This window comes from Canis lupus, chromosome 14, assembly GCF_011100685.1.
Source record: "Canis lupus familiaris isolate Mischka breed German Shepherd chromosome 14, alternate assembly UU_Cfam_GSD_1.0, whole genome shotgun sequence".
NCBI lineage: Eukaryota > Metazoa > Chordata > Mammalia > Carnivora > Canidae > Canis > Canis lupus.
In genome coordinates this window covers 1,670,001-1,694,613 of record NC_049235.1, presented here as the reverse complement: position 1 = coordinate 1,694,613, position 24,613 = coordinate 1,670,001, and the positions used below count along the sequence as shown (strand labels likewise).

Below are 24,613 nucleotides of genomic sequence, written 5' to 3'. Positions count from 1 at the left end.
AAAGATGAATGGATAAAGATGTGGTATATGTATACAATGGAATATTACTCAGCCATTAGAAATGACAAATACCCACCTTTTGCTTCGACGTGGATGGAACTGAGGGTATTATGTTGAGTGAAATAAGAAAATCGGAAAAGGACAAATATTATATGGTCTCATTCATTTGGGCAATAAAAAAATTAGTGAAGGGGAATAATGGGGAAGGAGAGGAAAATCAGTGAAAATATCAGTGAGGGTGAGAAAACATGAGAGACATCTAACTCTGGGAAATGAACAAGTGGTAGTGGAAAGGGAGGTAGGCGTGGAGTTGGGGTGACTGGGTGATGGGTGCTGAGGGGGGCACTTGGCGGGATGACGACTGGGTGTTACGATATATGTTGGCAAATTGAACTCCAATAAAAAAAGTAAAAATAAAAATAGATGTGCTTATGTCTTACTAGCAGAATGGAACAGTGAAGGAAAATAAAGGCAGATTCATTTTCCGGTAGAAAAAATGATAAAGTTAGCAAAATATTAAGAGAAATTCTGATATTATGTTGTTGTTTATTAAGGCATTCAATGTTAAGTATTACAATAAGCAATTTCATTCCTTTAAGATAGCAAAGCTTTCTTGTGACAATCAGATATTGTGAAAGAAATGTGATTGTGTTCTTTCTTTTGCAGTTGTGTCCTTCTGAATCATGTGATCACCAAAGTCTCCATGGAGAAGTCAGAGATGGATGGCCGGAAATGATACATTTTACTCTTTTGTACTAACTTCACATGTTTTTATTTAAATTTCACAGCATCTGGGAAATATGGAAGGTCATCTTGATATTTGTTAAGCACTGTCTTTGGCACATATGCTGCATATAATATAAAAGAAATTAATGAACAGAGTTACTATTAATGAAGAATGATCTTATATCTTAATAAATGAGGGATCTTAGAAATCTAGGTAATTCTTATATTCAATTTTGTTTCTTTTTCGACAAAGGAGGAAAGACTGTCTCTTCAATAAATGGTGCTGGGAAAATTGGACATCCACATGCAGAAGAATGAAACTACACCACTTTCTTTCATCTTTTTATTGGTTTAGAATAATTTGCCTCCGAGTGGGATTTTAAAAGATATCTATAAATATTAATGAACAAATGAACATGCATCAGTAAACAGAGTTAAGAGATAAAGTCGCAAATGACCACTATTAGAGGAAGCGGTTTTTAAATACTCATACTACAACTATGAGAAGAGCTTGTTATTTAACAAAGTACAAATAGGGAAAAAATACTAAGATTAAATAAATTGTCCAATCTAAGTGTATTAGATGATCGTAAAATAACAAAATGATCCCTGGCACAATTTATCACTAAGCAAATGTACATAGATCATAGATTGACAGTTTTATTGATTACCAACTCTCATTAATATAAATATGACCCAGTCAGGCTTTACAGTACTGACATATTACTCTTTGAACTTGCAAATTCATAGCCTATATATTTTAATAGAAGCTCTTGTAGAAGTGATGATCAGTGGCAGCAGAGATTTAAGAATACTGACATTAATATTCCAACCCCAATATGACTTGCTATGGTGTAGGCTTTGTGTGATGTACTGGAGAGTCTCAGAAAAGGAACACAGGATGAAAGACATAGATATCAAGATAGTCTTTCTCCTAAGAATGACCAAACTCTACAGTCCCAAAATCTTTGTGAGACTAGTTAACACATATTTCAGGCCTGGTATTCCCAGCATGTAGCTCAAATAATTAATGTATTCCATATCAGTTTCTTGGTTGCTTTAAATACCATGGCTTTTCAGTTTTCTTTATTCACCTATACTTCCTAAAATGGTATTAAACAGGCAGAAAGTTAAGGAGTGTTGAGTATTCCTATAATTTTTAATCAAAGAATTATTAGGACAACTGGTGGCCATTTTTCAAATCACATTATTAACTTCATTTATGACAAGGAAGACAACAACAACAAACAATGATACTAATAATGGGAAAGTTACACAGAATTTTGATTCACTTAAGGAAGAAAAATCAAGCCTTATTGGATTATATTCATGTTAATAGATTCTAAAAGGCTAGTTTCTAAACCACTGAAAGGATACTGCACATAAACACCTGATTTCTAGTGTATCAACCCCTAAGTGTTAGTTTTTAATGGCATACTATGATCCCAGGTGATGACAACCTAGAGTCCAAGACAGTGGGGTAAGCGTTCTATCAATCTTTTATTTTTTTTATTTTTATTTTTTTTAATAATAAAGTTATTTTTTATTGGTGTTCAATTTCCCAACATATAGAATAACACCCAGTGCTCATCCCGTAAAGTGCCCCCTCAGTGCCCGACACCCATTCACCCCCACAAATCGCCCTCCTCCTCTTCCACCACCCCTAGTTTGTTTCCCAGAGTTAGGAATCTTTATGTTGTCTCCCTTTCTGATATTTCCCACACATTTCTTCTCCCTTCCCTTCTATTCCCTTTCACTATTATTTATACCAAATGAATGAGAACATATAATGTTTGTCCTTCTCTAATTGACTCATTTCACTCAGCATAATACCCTCCAGTTCCATCCACGTTGAAGCAAATGGTGGGTATTTGTCGTTTCTAATGGCTGAGTAATATTCCATTGTATACATAAACCACATCTTCTTTATCCATTCATCTTTCGATGGACACCGAAGCTCCTTCCACAGTTTGGCTATTGTGGACATTGCTCCTGCAACATCAGGGTGCAGGTGTCCCGGCGTTTCATTGCATCTGTATCTTTGGGGTAAATCCCCAACAGGCAATTGCTGGGCCCTAGGGCAGGTCTATTTTTAACTCTGAGGAACCTCCACACAGTTTTCCAGAGTGGCTGCACCAGTTCACATTCCCACCAACAGTGTAAGAGGGTTCCCTTTTCTCCGCATCCTCTCCAACATTTGTGGTTTCCTGCCTTGTTAATTTGCCCCATTCTCACTGGTGTGAGGTGGTATCTCTTTGTGGTTTTGATTTGTATTTCCTTGATGGCAAGTGATGCAGAGCATTTTCTCATGTGCATTTTGGCCATGTCTATGTCTTCCTCTGTGAGATTTCTGTTCATGTCTTTCGCCCATTTCATGATTGGATTGTTTGTTTCTTTGCTGTTGAGTTTAATAAGTTCTTTATAGATCTTGGAAACTAGCCCTTTATCTGATACATCATTTGCAAATATCTTCTCCCATTCTGTAGGTTGTCTTTTATTTTGTTGACTGTATCCTTTGCTGTGCAAAAGCTTCTTATCTTGATGAAGTCCCAATAGTTCATTTTTTGCTTTTGTTTCTTTTGCCTTCGTGGATGTATCTTGCAAGAAGTTACTGTGGCTGAGTTCAGAAAGGGTGTTGCCTGTGTTCTCCTCTAGGATTTTGATGGAATCTTGTCTCACATTTAGATCTTTCATCCATTTTGAGTTTATCTTTGTGTATGGTGAAACAGAGTGGTCTAGTTTCATTCCTCTGCATGTGGATGTGTAGTTTTCCCAGCACCATTTATTGAAGAGACTGTCTTTCTTCCAACGGATAGTCTTTCCTCCTTTATCAAATATTAGTTGACCATAAAGTTGAGGGTCCACTTCTAGGTTCTCTATTCTGTTCCATTGATATGTGTCTGTTTTGTGCCAGTACCACACTGTCTTGATAACTGTAGCTTTGTAGTACAACCTGAAATCTGGCATTGTGATGTCCCCAGATATGGTTTTCTTTTTTAAAATTCCCCTGGCTATTCGGGGTCTTTTCTGATTCCACACAAATCTTAAAATAATTTGTTCTAACTCTCTGAAGAAAGTCCATGGCATTTTGATAGGGATTACATTAAATGTGTAAATTGCCCTGGGTAACATCTTTATTTCTTTTAACATATTTAAGACAGCTTACCTAAATTTCTTTGTCGGATAAGTCCAAAAATAGGACTTCCTCAGAGATACTTCTGTAGATTTTTTCCCCTGTGAATGGGTCATGCCTCCTTATTTCTTTTCGTAATTAATAATTTTGGTTGAGAATTGGACATTATAAATAATACAGTATGATATCGTTGGAAATCATATCTTTCCTTGTCCCTAGAGTTTGTTATCACAGTTGATATTGTCATTTGTTTTAGTGATTTTTAAAATTAATATTATAAAGTCTGTTTGTCATATGTAGCCAATGATACCCCTGCTCAGTGTGATCACTGGCCAGCTAATGTATTATAAGGTTTTCTTTAAGTGTTTGCAACTAATAAGTCTCCCAGGCTTTGTCGGACCTAAGTTTACATGGTAGGACATGCCTTTATGACAATGGACAAATCAACTTCAGCCTTCACTTTCTGCTTATATTGACCCTCAGTATTGGATGTGGGCCTTCTCATGTCATTCCTGAGCATGAACACAGTTCTGGGAGTGTGCATAACCTTGTGAATGCACAGGGTCTTCATAATTCCCAGGAATTTGTTAGAGATTTTCAAAATCTGCTATGGATATCTCATTCCCAGTATTTTCTTTTTAACTGTTTTAGATAACAAATACCTTCTCCCTCCCAACAGTTATATATCGTTCTTGCAAGCCTGGATGTTCAACAATTATCTTTATTTTTGTTTCCTCCAAATTCTCTTGAGGCCTATTTGTATTGGATGATTGCTGAGTCAGATTTAAAACAATAACAACAACAACAACAACAATAATAATAATAAATAAAATCTTGCTAAAGGAGTTTTCCAGGAAATCATTAAGCCAATTAAATAATGAGAATTGTCTGGGGATGGGGCTTTGAAAGATATCCAACTTTGTCTTGTCCCTCCAATGGCTGTCCAGCTCCTGTTTCACACCATCATTGCAGGCTATTGGTTTTCAAGGAGAAGGGAAAATAGGGACAGACAAGTTAAAAGGCCACAATGTTCACTAATTTTACAGGATTCAGTCTGTTTTTATTGAACAAATCATCTCCAGACTGCTGAAATCCTTTCTTAATTTCCAGAATTCTGAAAAAGTTGGTTCTGGAAAATTTATTAATGTTTATATTGTTTTTATATAAGTGATATATATTTTCAGGAGTTCTCACTTTGCCATTTTTGCTAACATTCTTTTACCTTCATTTTGAGATGTTTTTACTGCATATATAATTCTTGGTTGGTATGTTTTTCTTTGTGTAATCTGAAGATATCTGTCCTTTACCTGTTGGATTGCATTGCTTTTGATGTCTCCTGTTATTCTTACTCCTTTGATACATAATCTGTTTTTCTTCTTTCTCAATGTTTTAAGATTGTCTTTTATCACTGATTTTAAGCGATTTTTATTATGATGTCCCTTATAATTCTCGTCATCTTACTTCCTGTTGCAGGTTTATAGTTTTTTTAAATTTTTATTTATTTATGATAGTCACAGAGAGAGAGAGAGAGAGAGGCAGAGACACAGGCAGAGAGAGAAGCAGGCTTCATGCACTGGGAGCCCGACGTGGGACTCGATCTTGGGTCTCCAGGATCGCGCCCTGGGCCAAAGGCAGGCGCTAAACCGCTGCGCCACCCAGGGATCCCCAGGTTTATAGTTTTTAATAAATGTTTTGTTTAAATGTATTGTTTAGGGGCACATAGGTGGCTGAGTCAGTTAAAGGTCTGTCTTCAGTTCAGGTCATGATCTCAGGGTCCTGGGATCCAGCACTGCATTGGGTTCCCTACTTAGTGGAGAATCTGCTGCTTCTTCTGCCTCTGCTCCTTTCCCTCAACGGCTTCTGCTTGCGCTCTCTCTCTCTCTCTCTCTCTCACACACACACGTAAATAAATAAATAAATCTTATAAAATAAATGAATTAAAAATAAATAAAATAAAATAAAATAAAATAAATGTATTGTTTAATACTATTTTCATAATTAACAGCTCCTTGTTTTGTGTGTGTGTGTGTGTGTGTGTTTAGACAATAGAGAGGTATCAGCATAGAGGTGATTATATTACTAAAGAGAAAATACGTTGTTTTCCCTCTGGAGATGGGTGGTTTTGTGGTTAGATATTTATCAGGGGCTAGGCAAAAGGAAGGTCTCAGAATACTGATAGTTAGAAACAATTAGCCAGCATTATGTTCCTCTGCTTGGTGTGGGTGGCAAACTTGTGGATTTGGTAGGAAAATGAAGTATAATTTGGCGATGGGCATTAAGGAAGACATGTGATGTGATGGGCACTGAATGTTATATGTAACTAATTAATCATTAAAAATGAAAAATATATAAATAAAATATAAAAGAAACACAAAACTTTAAACTTCAAATTTTTCCATTAGAGTTACCTTGAAAAGTGAATTTCAGAGGGGCACTCATTTCATAGAAAAAATAATGCCTCTCTTTAAAGGCATAGATACAATTGATATGTTGGTCAATTAGCTCTCAAAACATTTCCTAAAATGAAACCAACAAACAAAAGCCCTGACTGATAGTATCTGTTAGTGCCCACAGTTTAAATACTTCTACCATGGCCAATTTTAAGCTACTAATTCTTTAACAATCAACTTTCAAAATTATTGAAAATTTAACACTTGGGTCTTTATGACTTGGGTCTCTTGGTTCAGTATGAACCAGCTCCAGAATACTGGTTGTGGAATGTGTCATATGCCATGAACTTTAGGGAAAACAAGCCAACTATAACCTAGAACTCAGTGAACTTTCACCAAGACCTGACAGTAAGCCAGGAATCATTCAGACGATAGACAAGTTAAGAGGAAACATTTAGTAGCATATGAAATAAAAGAAAATATGAGTTATACAGCATGGTTTTGAGTGCTTCTTCTACTTTGAGAAGTTGAAGGTTGCTTGGAAACTGTGATGGATGAAGCTATGGCAGGGAAGGGGAGGCAGTTTGTGTGAAAGCAAATTAGGACAGTTTTTCTAGTGATAAAGACATCTTGGATAGAGGATGTGTGGAAATGAGGAAACAAAGAATTCCTTAGAGAATAGTTCTGGAAAATGAAGTCTGCATTGACTAGTTTATTTCCTGGTTCTATATCTTACACTTCACTGACTTTACCTAAAAGCGTATAGAAAAGAAAAAAAAAATGTGTTTACGAAAAGGAAAATCTGTGTTTTTGTAGATTCTTGCAAAACTTTTCCATTTTGTTAACATACACCTTTCACTTCTGACTCTATTAGCAATAGTCAAATGTGTGAAACATTTTTTTTTTTTACTTTGTCAATTTTATTTTATTTATTTATTTTTATTGGTGTTCAGTTTACTAACGTACAGAATAATACCCAGTGCCCGTCACCCATTCACTCCCACCCCCCGCCCTCCTCCCCTTCTACCACCCCTAGTTCGTTTCCCAGAGTTAGCAGTCTTTACGTTCTGTCTCCCTTTCTGATATTTCCCACACATTTCTTCTCCCTTCCCTTATTTTCCCTTTCACTATTATTCATATTCCCCAAATGAATGAGAACATATAATGTTTGTCCTTCTCCGACTGACTTACTTCACTCAGCATAATACCCTCCAGTTCCATCCACGTTGAAGCAAATGGTGGGTATTTGTCATTTCTAATAGCTGAGTAATGTATGGAAAATTCCATTTCGTTTATCATTATTAAGTAGTTGCTTGGTTTGGTGAACACAGAAATTTGGATTGAAAGCCTGGTGATCAATACCCCAAGAACATGGTAACATAGTTTTGATATTAGTGAGAACAGTTCAGACATGACAGAAATATCAGACTCTCAAGTTCCAACATGAGGATAGATTCAATTGACAGAATACAGAAGACTGAATGTGGCTGTCTACACTTTGATTCATACTTGATGGGTGACTGAATGCAAAGAAGCATCAATTATGACAGCATATTGGTGGCTCTGTCACTGTAACTCAAATGGCTTTTATTTGCATCTTGTTGCTGGTGTCAAATGGGTAATTCTGAGAAATTCCAGGGGCGCCTGGGTGGCTCAGTCAGTTAAGCATCTAACACTTGATTTCAGCTCATGATCCCATGGTTATAAGATTGAGTACCTCACTCGGCTCTGCGCTGGGTGTGGAAGCTGCTTAAATTCTTTTTCTCCTTCTCTCTCTGCCCCTCCTCCACTGAGGATGTGCTCTTTCTCACTCTGTTGTTGTCTCTCAAAAAAAAAATCTGAGCAATTCTGGTGTCAAATCTTTAGAATAAAGTCACCTAGTGTTAGATTAAATTAGAGGAAACATATCTGGGCGGCTCTGGATGTACAATGCTGTGAAGTAATGATGAAGTTAAAAATGATTCGTTCAATTGATTGATATTTTTTCATAATATCATATATCCACATAGTTGGAATCATTCAGCTTGTAGTGCAATATATATCCAGCATTAGAAAGTTAGCTTGTAGGGGCACCCGGGTGGCTCAGTGTTTGACCATCTGACTTCAGTTCACGTTGTGATCCCAGGGTCCTGGGGTCAAGTCCTGCATCAAGATCCTCACAGGGATCCTGCTTCACCCTCTGCCTACGTCACCTGCTCTCTCTGTGTGTCTCTCATGAATAAATAAATAAAATCTTAAAGAAAAAAAAAGGTTAGCTTAAAATTTATATAGCTTAGTGAAAATGGAGGTAAGATAGGACAAAAAAGCATTCTGGAGGTCAGGAATATTATTTCAGTTCTGAAATTCCAATAAAGGAGTAAATTGCTTGGATTACTTATCTATATCCTTAACTATAAATATGGAAATGGATTAATATTAGGTATGAAAAATTAGTTTTTAATAACTAAATGACTGATAATAAAAATTAAACAAAAAAAAACCCCAAAAAGATAAACATAAAAAAAGATAAAGTGTAAACACTTGGTTGTTTTCCTTAGAGAAAGAAGAAAAACAATAATATTATTTCATAAGATCTCTAAAAATATAAAACTTTATTCAATGAACATTTAAATAAGTTCTGTTCACAACACTTTATTTCTTTTTGTTATTATTATTATTTTCAATAATAAATGTATTTTTTATTGGTGTTCAATTTGCCAACATACAGAATAACACACATTGCTCATCCCGTCAAGTACCCCCCTCAGTGCCCATCACCCACTCACCTCCACCTCCCACCCTCCTCCCCATCAACCACCCCTAGTTTGTTTCCCAGAGTTAGGAGTCTTTATGTTCTTTCTCCCTTTCTGATATTTCCTACCCATTTCTTCTCTCCTCCCTCTATTCCCTTTCACTATTATTTATATTCCCCAAATGAATGAGAACATATAATGTTTGTCCTTCTCCAATTGACTTACTTCACTCAGCATAATACCTTCCAGTTCCATCCACGATGAAACAAATGGCAGGTATTTGTCATTTCTAATGGCTGAGTAATATTCCATTGTATACATAAACCACATCTTCTTTATCCATTCATCTTTTGATGGACACCGAGGCTCCTTCCACAGTTTGGCTATTGTGGACATTGCTGCTAAAAACATCGGGGTGCAGGTGTCCCGGCATTTCATTGTATCTGAATCTGTTGGGTAAATCCCCAACAGTGCAATTGCTGGGTCGTAGGGCAGGTCTATTTTTAACTCTTTGAGGAACCTCCACACAGTTTTCCAGAGTGGCTGCACCAGTTCCCATTCCCACCAACAGTGAAAAAGGGTTCCCTTTTCTCCACATCCTCTCCAACATTTGCTGTTTCCTGCCTTGTTAATTTTCCCCAGTGTCGCTGGTGTGAGGTGGAATCTCATTCTGGTTTTGATTTGTATTTCCCTGATGGCAAGTGATGCAGAGCATTTTCTCATGTGCATGTTGGCCATGTCTATGTCTTCCTCTGTGAGAGTTCTCTTCATGTCTTTTGCCCCTTTCATGATAGGATTGTTTGTTTCTTTGGTGTTGAGTTTAATAGGTTCTTTATAGACCTTGGAAACTAGCCCTTTATCTGATATGTCATTTGCAAATATCTTCTCCCATCCTGTAGGTTGTCTTTGAGTTTTGTTGACTGTATCCTTTGCTGTGCAAAAGCTTCTTATCTTGTTGAAGTCCTAATAGTTCATTTTTACTTTTGTTTCTTTTGCCTTCGTGGATGTATCTTGCAAGAAATTACTGTGGCCAAGTTCAAAAAGGGTGTTGCCTGTGTTCTTCTCTAGGATTTTGATGGAATCTTGTCTCACATTTAGCTCTTTCATCCATTTTGAGTTTATCTTTGTGTATGGTGAAAGAGAGTGGTCTAGTTTCATTCTTCTGCATGTGGATGTCCAATTTTCCCAGCACCATCTATTGAAGAGACTGTCTTTTTCCAGTGGATAGTCTTTCCTCCTTTATCGAATATTAGTTGACCATGAAGTTGAGAGTCCACTTCTGGGTTCTCTAGTCTGTTCCATTGATCTATGTGTCTGTTTTTGTGCCAGTACCACACTGTCTTGATGACCACAGCTTTGTGGTACAACCTGAAATCTGGCATTGTGATGTCCCCAGATATGGTTTTCTTTTTTAAAATTCCCCTGGCTATTCGGAGTCTTTTCTGATTCCACACAAATCTTAAAATAATTTGTTCTAACTCTCTGAAGAAAGTCCATGGTATTTTGATAGGGATTGCATTAAACGTGTATATTGCCCTGGGTAACATTGACATTTTCACACTATTAATTCTGCCAATCCATGAGCATGGAATATTTTTCCATCTCTTTGTGTCTTCCTCAATTTCTTTCAGAAGTGTTCTATAGTTTTCAGGGTATAGATCCTTTACCACTTTGGTTGGGTTTATTCCTAGGTATCTTATGCTTTTGGGTGCAATTGTAAATGGGATTGACTCTTTAATTTCTCTTTCTTCAATCTCATTGTTAGTGTATAGAAATGCCACTGATTTCTGGGCACTGATTTTGTATCCTGCCACGCTACCAAATTTCTGTATGAGTTCTAGCAATCTTGGGGTGGAGGCTTTTGGGTTTTCTATGTAGAGTATCATGTCATCGGCGAAGAGGGAGAGTTCGACTTCTTCTTTGCCAATTTGAATGCCTTTAATGTCTTTTTGTTGTCTTATTGCTGAGGCTAGGACTTCCAGAACTATGTTGAATAGTAGTGGTGAGAGTGGACATCCCTGTCTTGTTTCTGATCTTAGGGGAAAGGCTCCCAGTGCTTCCTCATTGAGAATGATATTTGCTGTGGGCTTTTCATAGATGGCTTTTAGAGATGCTGAGGAAAGTTCCTTCTATCCCTACACTCTGAAGAGTTTTGATCAGGAATGCATGCTGTATTATGTCAAATGCTTTCTTTGCATCTAATGAGAGGATCATATGGTTCTTTGTTTTTCTCTTGCTGATATGATGAATCACATTGGTTATTTTACGAGAGTTGAACCAGCCTTGTGTACCAGGGATAAATCCTACTTGGTCATGGTGAATAATTTTCTTAATGTGCTATTGAATCCTATTGGCTAGTATCTTGTTGAGAATTTTTGCATCCATGTTCATCAGGGATATTGGTCTTTAAATCTCTTTTTTGGTGGGGTCTTTGTCTGGTTTTGGAATTAAGGTGACTCATAGAACGAGTTTGGAATACTCCATCTCTTTCTATCTTTCCGATCAGCTTTAGTAGAATAGGTATGATTTCTTCTTTAAACGTTTGATAGAATTCCCCTGGGAAGCCATCTGGCCCTGGAATCTTGTGTCTTGGGAGGTTTTGATGACTGCTTCAATTTCCTCCCTGGTTATTGGCCTGTTCAGGTTTTCTATTTCTTCCAGTTCCAGTTTGGTAGTTTGTGGTTTTCAGAAATGCGTCCCTTTCTTCTAGATTGCCTAATTTATTGGCATATAGCTGCTCATAATAATTTTTTGGTATCTTTTGTATTTCCTTGGTATTGGTGGTGATCTCTCCTTCTTCATTGGTGATTTTATTAATTTGAGTCTTTTCTCTCTTCTTTTAATAAGGCTGGCTAATGGTTTGTCTATCTTATTAAGTCTTTCAAAGAACCATCTCCTGGTTTTGTTAACTGTTCCCCAGTTCCTCTGGTCTCTATTTCATTGAGTTCTGCTCAAATGTTGATAACTATTTTCTTCTGCTGGGTGTAGGAGCTATTTGCTGTTTATTTCTCCAGCTCCTTTAGGTTCAGGGTTAACTTTTGTGTTTGAGTTCTTTCCAGTTTTTGGATGGATGCTTGTATTGTGATGTATTTCCCCCTCAGGTTTGCTTTTGCTGCATCCCAAAGATTTTGAATGGTTGTATCTTCATTCTCATAGTTTCCATGAATCTTTTTAATTCTTCCTTAATTCCCTGGTTGACCCTTTCATCTTTTAGCAGGATGGTCCTTAACTTCTACGTGTTTGAAATCCTTCCAAACTTCTTCTTGTGATTGAGTTCTAGGTTAAAAGCATTATGGTCTGAACATATGCAGGCGATGATCCCAATTTTTTGGTATCAGTTAAGACCTGATTTTTGACCCAGTATGTGGTGTATTCTGGAGAAAGTTCCATGTGCACTTGAGAAGAATATGTATTCATTCAGTTGCGTTTGGATGTAAAGTGCTGTAGATATCTGTGAAATCCATCTGGTCCAGTGTATCATTTAAAGCTCTTGTTTCTTTGGAGATATTGTGCTTAGAAGACTGTCATTTGTAGAAAGTGCTACATTTAAGTCACGTAGCTTAAGTGCATTATCTAAGTATGTCTTAACTTTGTTTATTAATTGATTGATATACTTGGCAGCTCCATCATTAGGGGCAGAAATATTGATGATTGTTAGGTCCTCTTGTTAGATAGATCCTTTAAGTATGATAGAGTGTCCCTCTTCATCTCTTAGTACAATCTTCGGGATAAATTTTAAAGTATCTGATACGAGAATGGCTACCCCTGCTTTCTTTTGAGGACAATTTGAATGGTACATGGTTTTCCAACCTTTTATTTTCTGGTTGTAAGTGTCCTTATGTCTAAAATGAGTCTCTTGTAGACAGCAAATAGATGGGTCCTGCTTTTTTATACAGTCTGAAATGTTACTGCACCTTTTGATGGGTCATTACGCCCATTCACGTTCAGAGTTACTATTCAAAGATGTGAATTTATTGTCATCATGATACCTATTCAGTCCCGTTTTTGTGGATTGTTCCCTTGGCCTTCCTCTTTCTATTACAGAATACCCCTTAGTATTTCTTGCAGAGCTGGCTTGGTGGTCACATATTCCTTCAGTTTCTGCCTCTCTTGGAAGCTCTTTATCTCTCCTTCTATTCTGAATGAGAGCCTTCATATAGGTTTTCTTTCTTTGAAATTGAAGAAGCTGTATAGCCACTGATTCCAACTCTTCAACTTCTTTTAGCTGTGAATATTCAAGCATCTTCAGCACAATAGAGTTAAAATTACATGGAGACCAGGATTTTCTCAGCTCCAGACTAAATGGTTAGCATTTTTTGGAAAGACTGAGATGGGCTTATTCCAATCTGACTTCAGATTTTTGTGTAACACCTGGCTGATCCCCCCATGGGAGAAGAAGGGCACAATTTCCTCAAAGGCCAAGAGGGAACAATCAGGATGAAAATATTTATGGAGTCTTCACATCCTATAAGAATAATAATGGGAACCCAAACCAAAGCAATCAATTTGTAATCACACCTAAAAAAATATGGCAAAACTATCTGTGAGTTTGAAGAGGTAGGATGGTTAAAGTATAATAAAATGGCCAAAGAGGTAGCATCTAACTCATTAATGAGAGAAAAAATCAAATAAATGAACTGAAATGAGGTTAGAATAATTAGTTAAAATTTAGGAATGATTTACTGTATTTAGTAATGAGATGCTGTTTGATAGTGAGGATGTAAGTTATCTAATAGCTTATTTCAAATTAAGAGGCCAATAAGGGACCAGTGGCAATTTCGATCATCTAGGAAAAGCAGTTTTTGTTTTAGTGATGCTTAAGTGTATATTAGAGATGCTATAAGTTTTCTCATCAATGAAATCCCAATCTATGAAGAGGGCGGAGGTGTTTTCCCATTCTCCCTTACCCTCACGCTGTCACAATTCTTTACATCACTTTACATTTTGTCTTTTAAAGTGTCTCATTTCATTTCTTTTCATGTATTTGGGGAATGTGATCGTGCTACATAACTTTATCTTCTCTTTTTAGGCATTTCTAGAGAAATGTTTCCAATTATATGAGAGATAACTGGTTTCTGCTACATAACTTTGGTCTCCATAAGGAGAAATTGGACAAGGTAATGGACTTCTTACAGGTGCTGAGCTGCCTTGTATTTTTTCCTAATGCTGAGTTCAGTTGAGCATGCTTTGCATTTACCAAATCTCTATTGACAGTTAGTGTGACATCTGCAATGGAGAGCAAATGAATGAGAAGTTTACCTGAGGATTTTCTCTTCCCAACCATGCTCATTTATTATCTTAAAGAATGTCAATGTATTAAAGCCCCATTTTATTCATGCATGGAAAAAGAGGGTACTTATACAACTTTGTGTGAAGCCACCAGACGCTTAAAGCAAACAAGAACTATGGATCTCACTTCCTTTTTCAGCTCAAGTCCCATCTAAGTGGACTCCTACCACTTCATCCAAGTTGTGGAAGGGAACTCTGTCATAATGGTTGTTGGGATGAACCAAAGTACTTTAGGTAGTTAATGAGACATAATAGTTGTTTTCCCATAAGACATACGACTTTTTCAAAACTGTGATGCCACTTTGCTGGAACAAATTGAAGCAGAATGGCCAATTTGAGTAGATATTTAATGTTTTGGGTAGGACATTTATAAAACACTGCCTCTCTTGTTTTATTTAGTGTGAAATAATGCTTATATTGGAAAGAAAACTGAAGTACAAGGAACTCAGATTTATTGTTAGAAATAGAAATGCTAAAAAATATTAAATAGAAACACTGAAACCTGAACACTGAGTAATGCTTACATGCTAAAGCACACATCCTTGCATATGTGCTCGCTCAATCACTACAAAAAATTTCTGGTTTAGCGGTGTCTGGCTGTCTCAGTAGGTAAGGCATGTAACTCTTGATCTCAAGGTTGGAAGTTATAACACAACATTGGATGTAGAGATCACTCAAAATTTAAAAAAGAAAATCTTAAAATTAAAGATTTCTTTTTTATACTTATCTCCAACCCACTCTGCCCTACACTTCAATTGATACATACATTTCTTCCTTGCACAAATAATTTATATTAATCATTTATAGGAGGAATATCCTAAAACTTTGTTACTTATCCATTTTGTAGATCAAAATATTTCATATAATCCTCAACACATTTCAGATTTAAAAATTAATAATCTTAATTGTTTCCCCTAGAGATTTAGGGATCCTTTATGGATCACTTTCTAATTTTCAAATTTTTTCCCAGGTACATTTATTCTTCACTTTTCTTTCTGGGGGTTAAATAATTGTATATAAATAATTTTACATTGTCTTACCTCAGTCACCCAACCAGTACAATTAAAATATGATGAATGTACTAGTAGATTATTAAATAGTTTAGGTTCTATTAAAGTCTGTTTGTGTTCATACTGTCAGATGTTAGGACAGGAATACTTCCACATTTATAGGGTCAGCTTCATTCATTCTATTTCCCCTTATGCTAAACTGTGAGTATTTATTCTTTTGACATTAAGTGGCAGAAAGTCACTAGAAATGAAAAAAAATCAAATTCATTCCAATGATTAAGCCTCCAAATAACTATTTCCATCATCTAATATAATTATCTATCCTTAAAAATAAAGAGTCAAAACAAAAAATAGTCTTGTTTATATAGATTCTTTTCGATAATTGGGAAATTTCATAAAATAATTTAAATTTTAAATAGAAGAAAAAAATATTTAAAATAGAATAAATTAATTGACTTTTGTTTAGGTATATAATATAGTCTATTCATTTAAAAGATTGGAAGCCAAGAAAACAATTTAATTCTTATCTTAACTTATGGATCTATGGAAAATGTACCATCCATAGACTTTCTGTGGTGATTGGCCTATTTCAAGGATCAAAATTGACATACCTGCCCTTTGTAGTTGAAAAAGGTATCATTAACCAGTTCTTTTTTTGCTTAAAAGGAACATCATCATCATTACCATCACTATCTCCAACAACTTAAGTACCAGCACTCCAACTACATTATCATCACATTTACCACCACCATCATCACCACCATCAATCATCATCAACCCTGGAGTGCCTAACTCCTGGAGGCTCACAATCTGAGAATGTGGGTCTAACATTCTTAAAGAAACATGAAGAAGTATATTTCACCAGATTTTTGTATATATAGACTGAATCCCTAAAGCCAGTGGTCCCATTGCAATTTGAAGCATGGAAAGATCAGAACTAGGACCTGACTAGAGTAAGACTAAGCAAGACTGACTTAGACTGAAATAGAGATAGATAGTAATTGACATTCATCTTATGGTCTAATGTGAGGTTAGGCAGCTTCCCAACATGTTTCTCAGAACACCCACTACCTCCTTGTTCCTCAGACTATATATAAGGGGGTTCATCATGGGGGTGAGGATGGCACCAAGCATAAAGAGAACCTGGTCCAGCTTGGGACTGTGGTAAGAACTGGGCCTCATGTAAACCAGCATCGCTGGACCAAAGTAGAGGCTCACCACAGTCAGGTGGGAAGAACATGTGGCCAGGGCTTTATTCCTGCCCTCCAGGGAGTTCATGCGGAGGACAGAAAGGAAGATGAGAGTATAAGAAGACAGGATAAAGGACAAAGGGATGAGGAGCACCACAATGCTTGTCATTACTACAGCCTTCTCATAGGCAGAGATGTCCTCACAGGCCAATTTTAGGATAGCCATGACCTCGCAGAGGAAATGGGAAATCTCTCTGGAACCGCAGATGGGGAAATGCATAGCATATGCTGTGTGCATGAGTGATATAAGGGCACCTCCAGCCCAGGAGACAGTAGCCATTTGCAGACATACTTTCTGGCTCATGATCAGGGTATATCTCAGAGGTTTGCAGATGGCCACATAACGGTCAAAGGCCATAAGGGTTATGATAATACACTCAGCAATTCCTACAGTCAGGAAGAAAAATATCTGAGTACCACAGGCCACCTGTGATATAGTCCTCTTCACTGAGAAGAAGTCACTTGCCATCTTGGGTACAGTGCTAGAGATTAATGTCAGGTCCATGAGAGCCAGTTGGCTAAGCAGAAAGTACATGGGTGTATGGAGGTGAGAATCCACCCAGATCAGAAGTATAAGGATGGAATTTGTGGTGAGAGCTACAGTGTAGATCAGAAGGATGACAGAGACAAGGAGGTTGATGTGTTTTATACCAGGAAAGAGGCCCAAGAGGATAAAATCTGTACTTGAAGACTCATTTCTTTTATCCATGTCTTTATCTTGTTAGAAGTAATCGACCCTAGAAACAAGCCAGATTTAGAAAAATCACAAAGATTTATTGGATTATGTTCCCCTAAGCTCTTTATTACTCTTATCAGCATCAGCAGGCTGTGATATTTCTGCAAATTACAGCATTTTAACAAATTTCATGACTAAGTAGACTATCTCATGCCCCCATCTTCACAGAACAAATTGCCACCATTTGGGACAGTTAATGTCTAAATTGCATCTAATAGCAGTTGTTCAGAGGGAATACTACTCCTCTCCTCATCTCTATGCGTTTTCTCAGAGACCCCATCCCCTCTCCACTCTTATGCTATCTCACTGCCCTACTTGAACCTTATAAAAGTATATGACACTTGTTTCTTCCTCATTCAATCACACATGTTTTCATCCTACTATGTTCAATTCACTTTGTGAAGTCTTAGCAAGACAAAGATGAATAAAACATAATTTCTGATGCAAAGACTTTTAATCTTATTGAAAAAGATGGCCATGGAGATGTACATATGAAAAAAAGAAGAAATGTGTTATAGTGGAAGAGTATAGATGCTACACTGTACAATAGAGATGGAAAGTATCCTTCATTTTCAAAAACTAGAAGAATTGCATGATGAAAGTCTAACCTCACATAGACTTAAATAAAATAAAACAAAACAAAAAACAACAGACATCAACTCTGTAGGCATTTAGAAGGGAAGATTGTTTCAGAAATTATGAAGCCCAGAAAAGTTATGTGTCTGGTCCAAGCTCATATTATTACCGAAGATAAGATCCAAGATCATATTATTATTAAAGATAAATGACTAAAAGTCACATCCCAGTGTTTTTTCTCCAATTACTGTCCATATTCAGATCCTTATTAAGTATATTTATATTAGAGTTCTCATTAAATAAAGCCTTGAATTGTTTTGTTCCTTATTTATTAGGATAATGCTAGTTGCTTTAAGAGATCATCTTCAGAATCTTAGTGAGTTAAGATAAAAAAAACTGTACTTATTTCAGATGAAGTAAAAATAGACTTTTCCAATAGGCCTATGGCTTTTTTAAGTGACATTTAGGGACCCAGGCTCCTCATATCTTCTTGCTCACCATATTCAACACGGACATCTAAACTCATTAGTCTCATCTATATCAAGTAGGAAGCAGGCAGGATATGGAAATTCAGGGCCAACCCTGAAAGTGCTTCATTGGCCTTTCCCTGGTAATTATGAGTCCAGTCACAATTTGAGCAATAAGTCACTGCATGGAAGGCTGAGAAGTTTATTTAGATTAGTGAACAAGGAAAGGGAGGAAATAGATTGGATAACCAGCTGCCAGTTCATGCCACATCTACATTATGTTGCACAAACCCTGTAAATTTTTTCACAGTGAGGATACTCTTTCATACTCATTCACCACTTTACTTGAACAGATGGCTATCCTGTAAGCACTTGTTGAATTCAACACACCTGCTATCAGGATAACAGTTTCTCATTCCCCTTCTATTAATCCAATTCTTGTCCCTTTAAAACAGAAGTGATCTTTCTTTGGAGACCATATTAGTTATCTACTGCTGTGTAATAATTATCTCAAGATAGAATAGCAAACATTGATTACCTCAGAGTTCTTCCCACCAGGAATCTGAGTGAAGCTTGGCTGGGTTCCTCTGCCTAAAAATTTCCAACTAGATTGTAATCAAAATGCTGGCTGGTGCTACAGTTTCATTGATTCTCAACTGGGAGAGGATCTGTTTTCAAGTTCACTGAGGTGTTGTCAGCATCAATTTAGTCCTCCTGGGCTGTTGCACTGAAGACTCTAATTTCTTGCTGGCTGTTGACAGAGAGCTTCCTTCACTTCCTTGATTTTCCATGGGGTATTTCATAGTATGGTAGCTAGCTTCCTTCAAGAAAGAGGGGAGGGAGAAGAAAGACAGAGGTGGAGAGTAAGAGCAAGATGGAAGTCAGTCTTTTTTTTAACCTAATATCAGAAGTAATAAGTGATAAGATTCAAACTTTGCTCAATGGGAGAATACACAAAATCATAAATACTAGTGGGCAAGAATCACTGGGGGCAGAAGTTTGTCTATCACAAAGATTCTCTAAAATCATTGTATTTTTGTCAAAACATTGAATTTTAGATTTAGAAGCTACCTTAGAAAAATCTACTTTACTCTTATCCCTAGTAATTTTTAGCTCCCTGTTATTTTGAGGATGAAGAAATTAAAGTTTATAAAAGTTAAATTATTAGCCCCAGATCATTCAGCTAGTTAATAATGAAGGAACTATACCCAGTTCCACTATTATTTTGATTTTCTTGAATACATGCAGAACTTACTATAAATTATTTCTTATTTTCAACTTATTCACATTAATTCTTTTACTTATTGAACCCTTAGGGAAGAACTAAACATGCTCCAAATCAGTGTAAAATTCACTCTCATGAATAAAGACTGTGAAGGAACGTTTAGAAAAACAATATAACCAATTTTAACTTTTAAATTACAGCTATAAGTGGATTTTTTATCATGTAGATCATGCCTTAAATATGAATGCACTTCAATTTTATGTATTAATAAATTTCATATGTGCATAAAACTTTGAAATGTCTACCCATTTAAGTGATATCCATCATGCAGCCCTTAAGTCTTGAATGAAGACGTATTCATATTTTGGAGTATTTCCATGTCTTGATGTATTCATTTAATAGCTATCCTGTTTATAATTATCAGGCAAATGAGTCATGTCTGTTAGGTGACAATGTGATATGACCAGCTCAGCCAGATTAGTAGATTCAGTCATAGTGGTTACATCTTACAGTAGATTATGCTACTTGATTTAAACCTGAGGTAGTACTTGGTGTTATACTATATGTTGGCAAATTGAATTTAGATTAAAAAAAAAAGGAGCGGGGAAGAAAGTATTAAAAACAAAACAAAAAAACAAAATCTGAGTTAATCGCCTGCCCTGCAACTTTTCTTTTCCCAGGTCTTTTTCCTGGTATTACCTGGACTCAGACCTTTGCTTCCCACAGCTCTCTCCCTAGCACAAAGTAGTAAATATGTTTATTTTTCTGAGCAAAGTGTGTTAACCTTTAGAGTCTCTGGTGAGCTTGTGTGACAGTGATTTTTTTTTTTTTTAATGATGATGTGACAGAGTACATTCAATCTGAGATCTGTCCCATTTCCAACATTATCTTCTTGGTAAACTACTTTCTTTTTATTCTGGAAAGGCTTGGTGCCCTCTTGTTTTGACACTGTATCCTTTACTAAATGCCTTCCGGCAAAGGATTAGGTAAATGCATGCCCTATGATCTAACAGGCTATTCTCTATGAGGAGACACTGAGCTCCTCAGGAAACAAAATAAAGGGTTGAAGACACAGATCTCTGAAGAAGTCACAGTTGGCCTGAGAGAAGCAGAGTGTGGAAACATTCTTGGTTCCCATTCACACACAGAGCAAAATCAGTATCTCTTTGCCCTATCTCTTTTTATTCATCTATTGATTCTTCTTTATCCATACACTTATTGACTTCAATTCTATACACTGAATAAAGACAAGTGTTAAGTTTCCAAAAAGCATCTCCATCTTCCTTTCTCTCATTTAAAATTGCAAAATTCCACCCACCATTCCTTTCTCTCTCTTTTTTCCCCCTTGGGTAGCCATCAACTCTGTTACATCTTTTTTCTATATTTCCCTAAGGAGACCACCCCTCAAATTCTTTTACATTCAGTCTCTCTCTTTTCACTGGAAAATTAAAACCTAATTTCCCTGATGGTTGCCAGAAGAAGAGGAAAATATATTTGTACAGAAAATTTGCCTGTGGTATCCAAGGAGATGAACTTTGCTATTTATTGGCAAAAAATATGCAATGAGACATTTTTTCCTTTACACATTACAATTCACAAACAGAAACCCATAACCCACAGATACTTCTGAGGGGCTTTATTTTTTATAATTAAGTATTCTAAGTTTTATCACTTCTCAGAAAATCCTTTATCAATTTAAAGCTAATTCATCACTAGAAAAGAAGACATGGTTTGCTTATTATCTCAGGTTTGAAGGGAATCATTTTCATAGGCAATTGAACATAATTCAAACACATCTTAAACTTAATCTGAAACTTTGGATTGGTTTGTGAAATATTATTTATCTTAGTCAAGAGAATAAGCATCTGACATCAGTGAAATTAAACTGCTATGACATATGTTAAATACAATCGAGATAAATGTTATATCATAAAGGAAATCATTTTCCCTTTTTTTTAAAAAAAGATTTTATTTATTTATTTATGACAGACACATACACAGAGAGAGAGGCAGAGGCACAGGAAGAGGGGGAAGCAGGCTCCATGCAGGGAGCCTGACATGGGACTTGATCCCGGGTCTCCAGGATCACACCCCGGGATGAAGGCAGTGCTAAACTGCTGAGCCACCTGGGCTGCCCTTTCCCTTTTTTTCTTACCTTACAGTTTTCTAGATGAATCCATGAATACATTTAAAACTATGTATTTCTCTGCTTTTGTTCATTTTCTTGAGCTAATCTATTCAAGAGGACAGAACTGACATATTTTGTTGCCATCTACACAGGAAAATCCAGAAATTGTTGAGTGGGGTTTTTATCCTTAAGAAGTTCTGGGCAGCCTGGGTGGCTCACTGGTTTAGCGCTGCCTTGGGCCCAGGTGGTGGTCCTGGAGACCCAGGATGGAGTCCCACGTTGGGCTCCCTGCATGGAGCCTGCTTCTCCCTCTGCCTGTGTCTCTACCTCTATCTCTCTGTATCTCTCATGAATAAATAAATGAAATTTAAAAAAAAAAGTTCTTCCTCTTTTTGGATTCCAAACAGTTAATGTGAGCAGTCCTTTCTTTGCAGTTTTCTGCAATGACAAGAATCATCACCCACCCTTTCTATGTTTCCTTTTCCCAAGTGACTCAATGAGAGCAGATTCACAGCCTTCCCTGGGGCCCTATAGATCTTTCTGTTATGCTGACTGCCTCTTCTGGGCTTTGCCCTAAATGAGTTGTGTATAGAAAAAGTTATGGGTGTGTTGTTGAGATTTATATGGTTCTGCTTTGAGTTGAGATTGAAACAGCAAATTTTATTTATATTGGAATTCAGAGTTGACAAAAACGTTTCACTTATTTTATGTCACCTAATCCTCAAAATGCAATGTGAGGTGAAGACTGTATACATTCTCATGTTAACAGTTGGACAGTGAAAATGATATTTAAAATCACACAGTTACTAAGATTCAGGATTGTGACCAAAACACTCTTCTCCAGATTCCAGAAGGTATTGGCTTACCTTTCTAAGAACTCTTGGTAGACTTGTGTGATTTCCAAAACAACCAGTAGCAAAATGAAAATTCCTATGAGCCTTTCATCTAACTTTCCTAAACTCTAGGAGATTGCAGAAATGGGAAAATACTAGTTTTTTTAAAAAAACGTTTATTAAAAAAAAAACAGTTCATTCACTTGTTTAGATTCATGTTGGAGTGTGTGTGTTTGTGTGTGTGTGTGTGTATGTGTGTGTGAATGCAAATGCATATTCAGTGAGTATAACAATTATCAGGGCACATATAGTTGATTTTGTAAATATTTTCAGGTAGAAGCACATTCAGATGGCTACTATTATAACACTAATATCCATAATATAAACTCAAGGGATTAGCAGTAACCCTGAAATGCTAGTGGTGAGTTAACCAGGCATTTAAAGTTTTATCACATATAAAATTATTCTGCTAGCATGAATGAAAATATTACACATGATTGGTCTAAGGAATGCATATCCTTCTATTGGAGTATATGATTTAGTTTCAATCCTTAACAACCATATCACACAGGGTTTGTCTAGAATTTAGACTGAGTTCATCTATCAATTTCAGCTGTCCTCTGGATATATACAGCATTCTATTTGTTGTGGGTAAAACAGTGCCAGTCATAATAGCTAACATTCATGGAATGTTTTCTAAGTGCTTGGCACTCTGCTAAGGTCACTCTGTGTGTTACATCATTGAATGCTCATAATTTTCCCAACAGCTTCTTGAGATAATCAATAATAGTCATTGCAACTTGTTCTATCACTTGCAAAGATTTAAACAGCGGTGTGCATAATAAAATCCGAAAGCAACTTCTCTGGTGTCTACTATGCAAAGACTGCTCTTTTGTTACTGCCTTTTGGAAGCATGCTACATTTTGAGTTTATTCTGTGTGAAGACTGTTGAAACCCTGTCCATGTATGAGATAAAAGTATATACTTTACAGATATTAATGTAATACATATATTCACATCCTTCTAGGGACAGTAAATTGCTCTCTTATTCTCTGAAGGAACATTTAGGGAATAGGTACAAAATTGAAGGCAGAGACTATAGGATATGGTTTAGAGTTCTTTCTAATGGCAGGCCTAGACTATCTTCAGAATAAACATGTTTTCCAAATTTTACTTAACTAGGCTCTAGAGCTCTGGACTTGGCTTTAGTTGAATGGTTTTCTAAAGAAATTCAACTGTGTTTCCATTTTCTTTGTCTTCTTCCATTGGCTATTATGAACCTTCCCAAGTGCAATGGGTGTACTCATAACTTACAGTCTCTGCACATTGAGCAAATTCTCAGAAACTCTAATTAGCTTTATTTTTATTCTTTTTAAGTTTTTATTTAAATCCCAGTTTGTAAAAATACAGTGTAATATATGTTTCAGGTATACAATATCGTGATTCAACATTTCCATACATCGCTCAAAGCTTATCACAACAAATATATTCCTTAATCCCTCTCACCAATTTGAATTATCCCCCTCAAACTCCCCTATGATAAACATCAGTTTGTTCTCTAGAGTTGGAAGCCAGTTTCTTAGTTTTCCTCCCTTCCATTTTCCACCTTTGTTCGTTTGGTTTTTTTTTTCCTGAAATTTCATAAATGAGTGAAATGATATAGTATTTGTCATTCTCTGACAGATCTTTTTCACTTGGGGTAAAACATTGTACCTCAAAAAAAAAAAAAACATTGTACCTCCATCCATGTTAATGCAAATGGAAAGATTTCATATATATGATCATATATATATGATTCAGGGTTTTATATATATATACATATATATGTGTATATATATATATTTCTTTATCCAATCATCAGTTGAAGGAAACTTAAATTGTTTCCATAATATGACTATTGCAGATATTGCTGCTATAAACATCTGGGATAATACCCTTTCAAATCAGTATTATTGTATCCTATGGGGAAATACCTATAGAACAATCTGTAGATCACAGAGTAGTCCTATTTTCAACTTTTGAGCATTTCCAAACTGTTTTTCCAGAATGGCTGCACTAGTTTACAATCCTACCAACTGTGCAAGAGAGTTCCCCTTTCTCCACATGCTAGCTAACATC

At 36.3% G+C, this 24,613-nt stretch overlaps 1 protein-coding gene across 1 annotated transcript; it reads right to left on the bottom strand.

The window, feature by feature from the left end:
- Positions 1–16,300: 16,300 nt before the first annotated feature.
- OR2AV1 (olfactory receptor family 2 subfamily AV member 1) lies at positions 16,301–17,239 on the bottom strand. Its single transcript, NM_001389000.1, is given in 1 exon segment — positions 16,301–17,239. A coding segment is annotated over 1 exon segment (939 nt).
- Between the last annotated feature and the right edge of the window lie 7,374 nt (positions 17,240–24,613).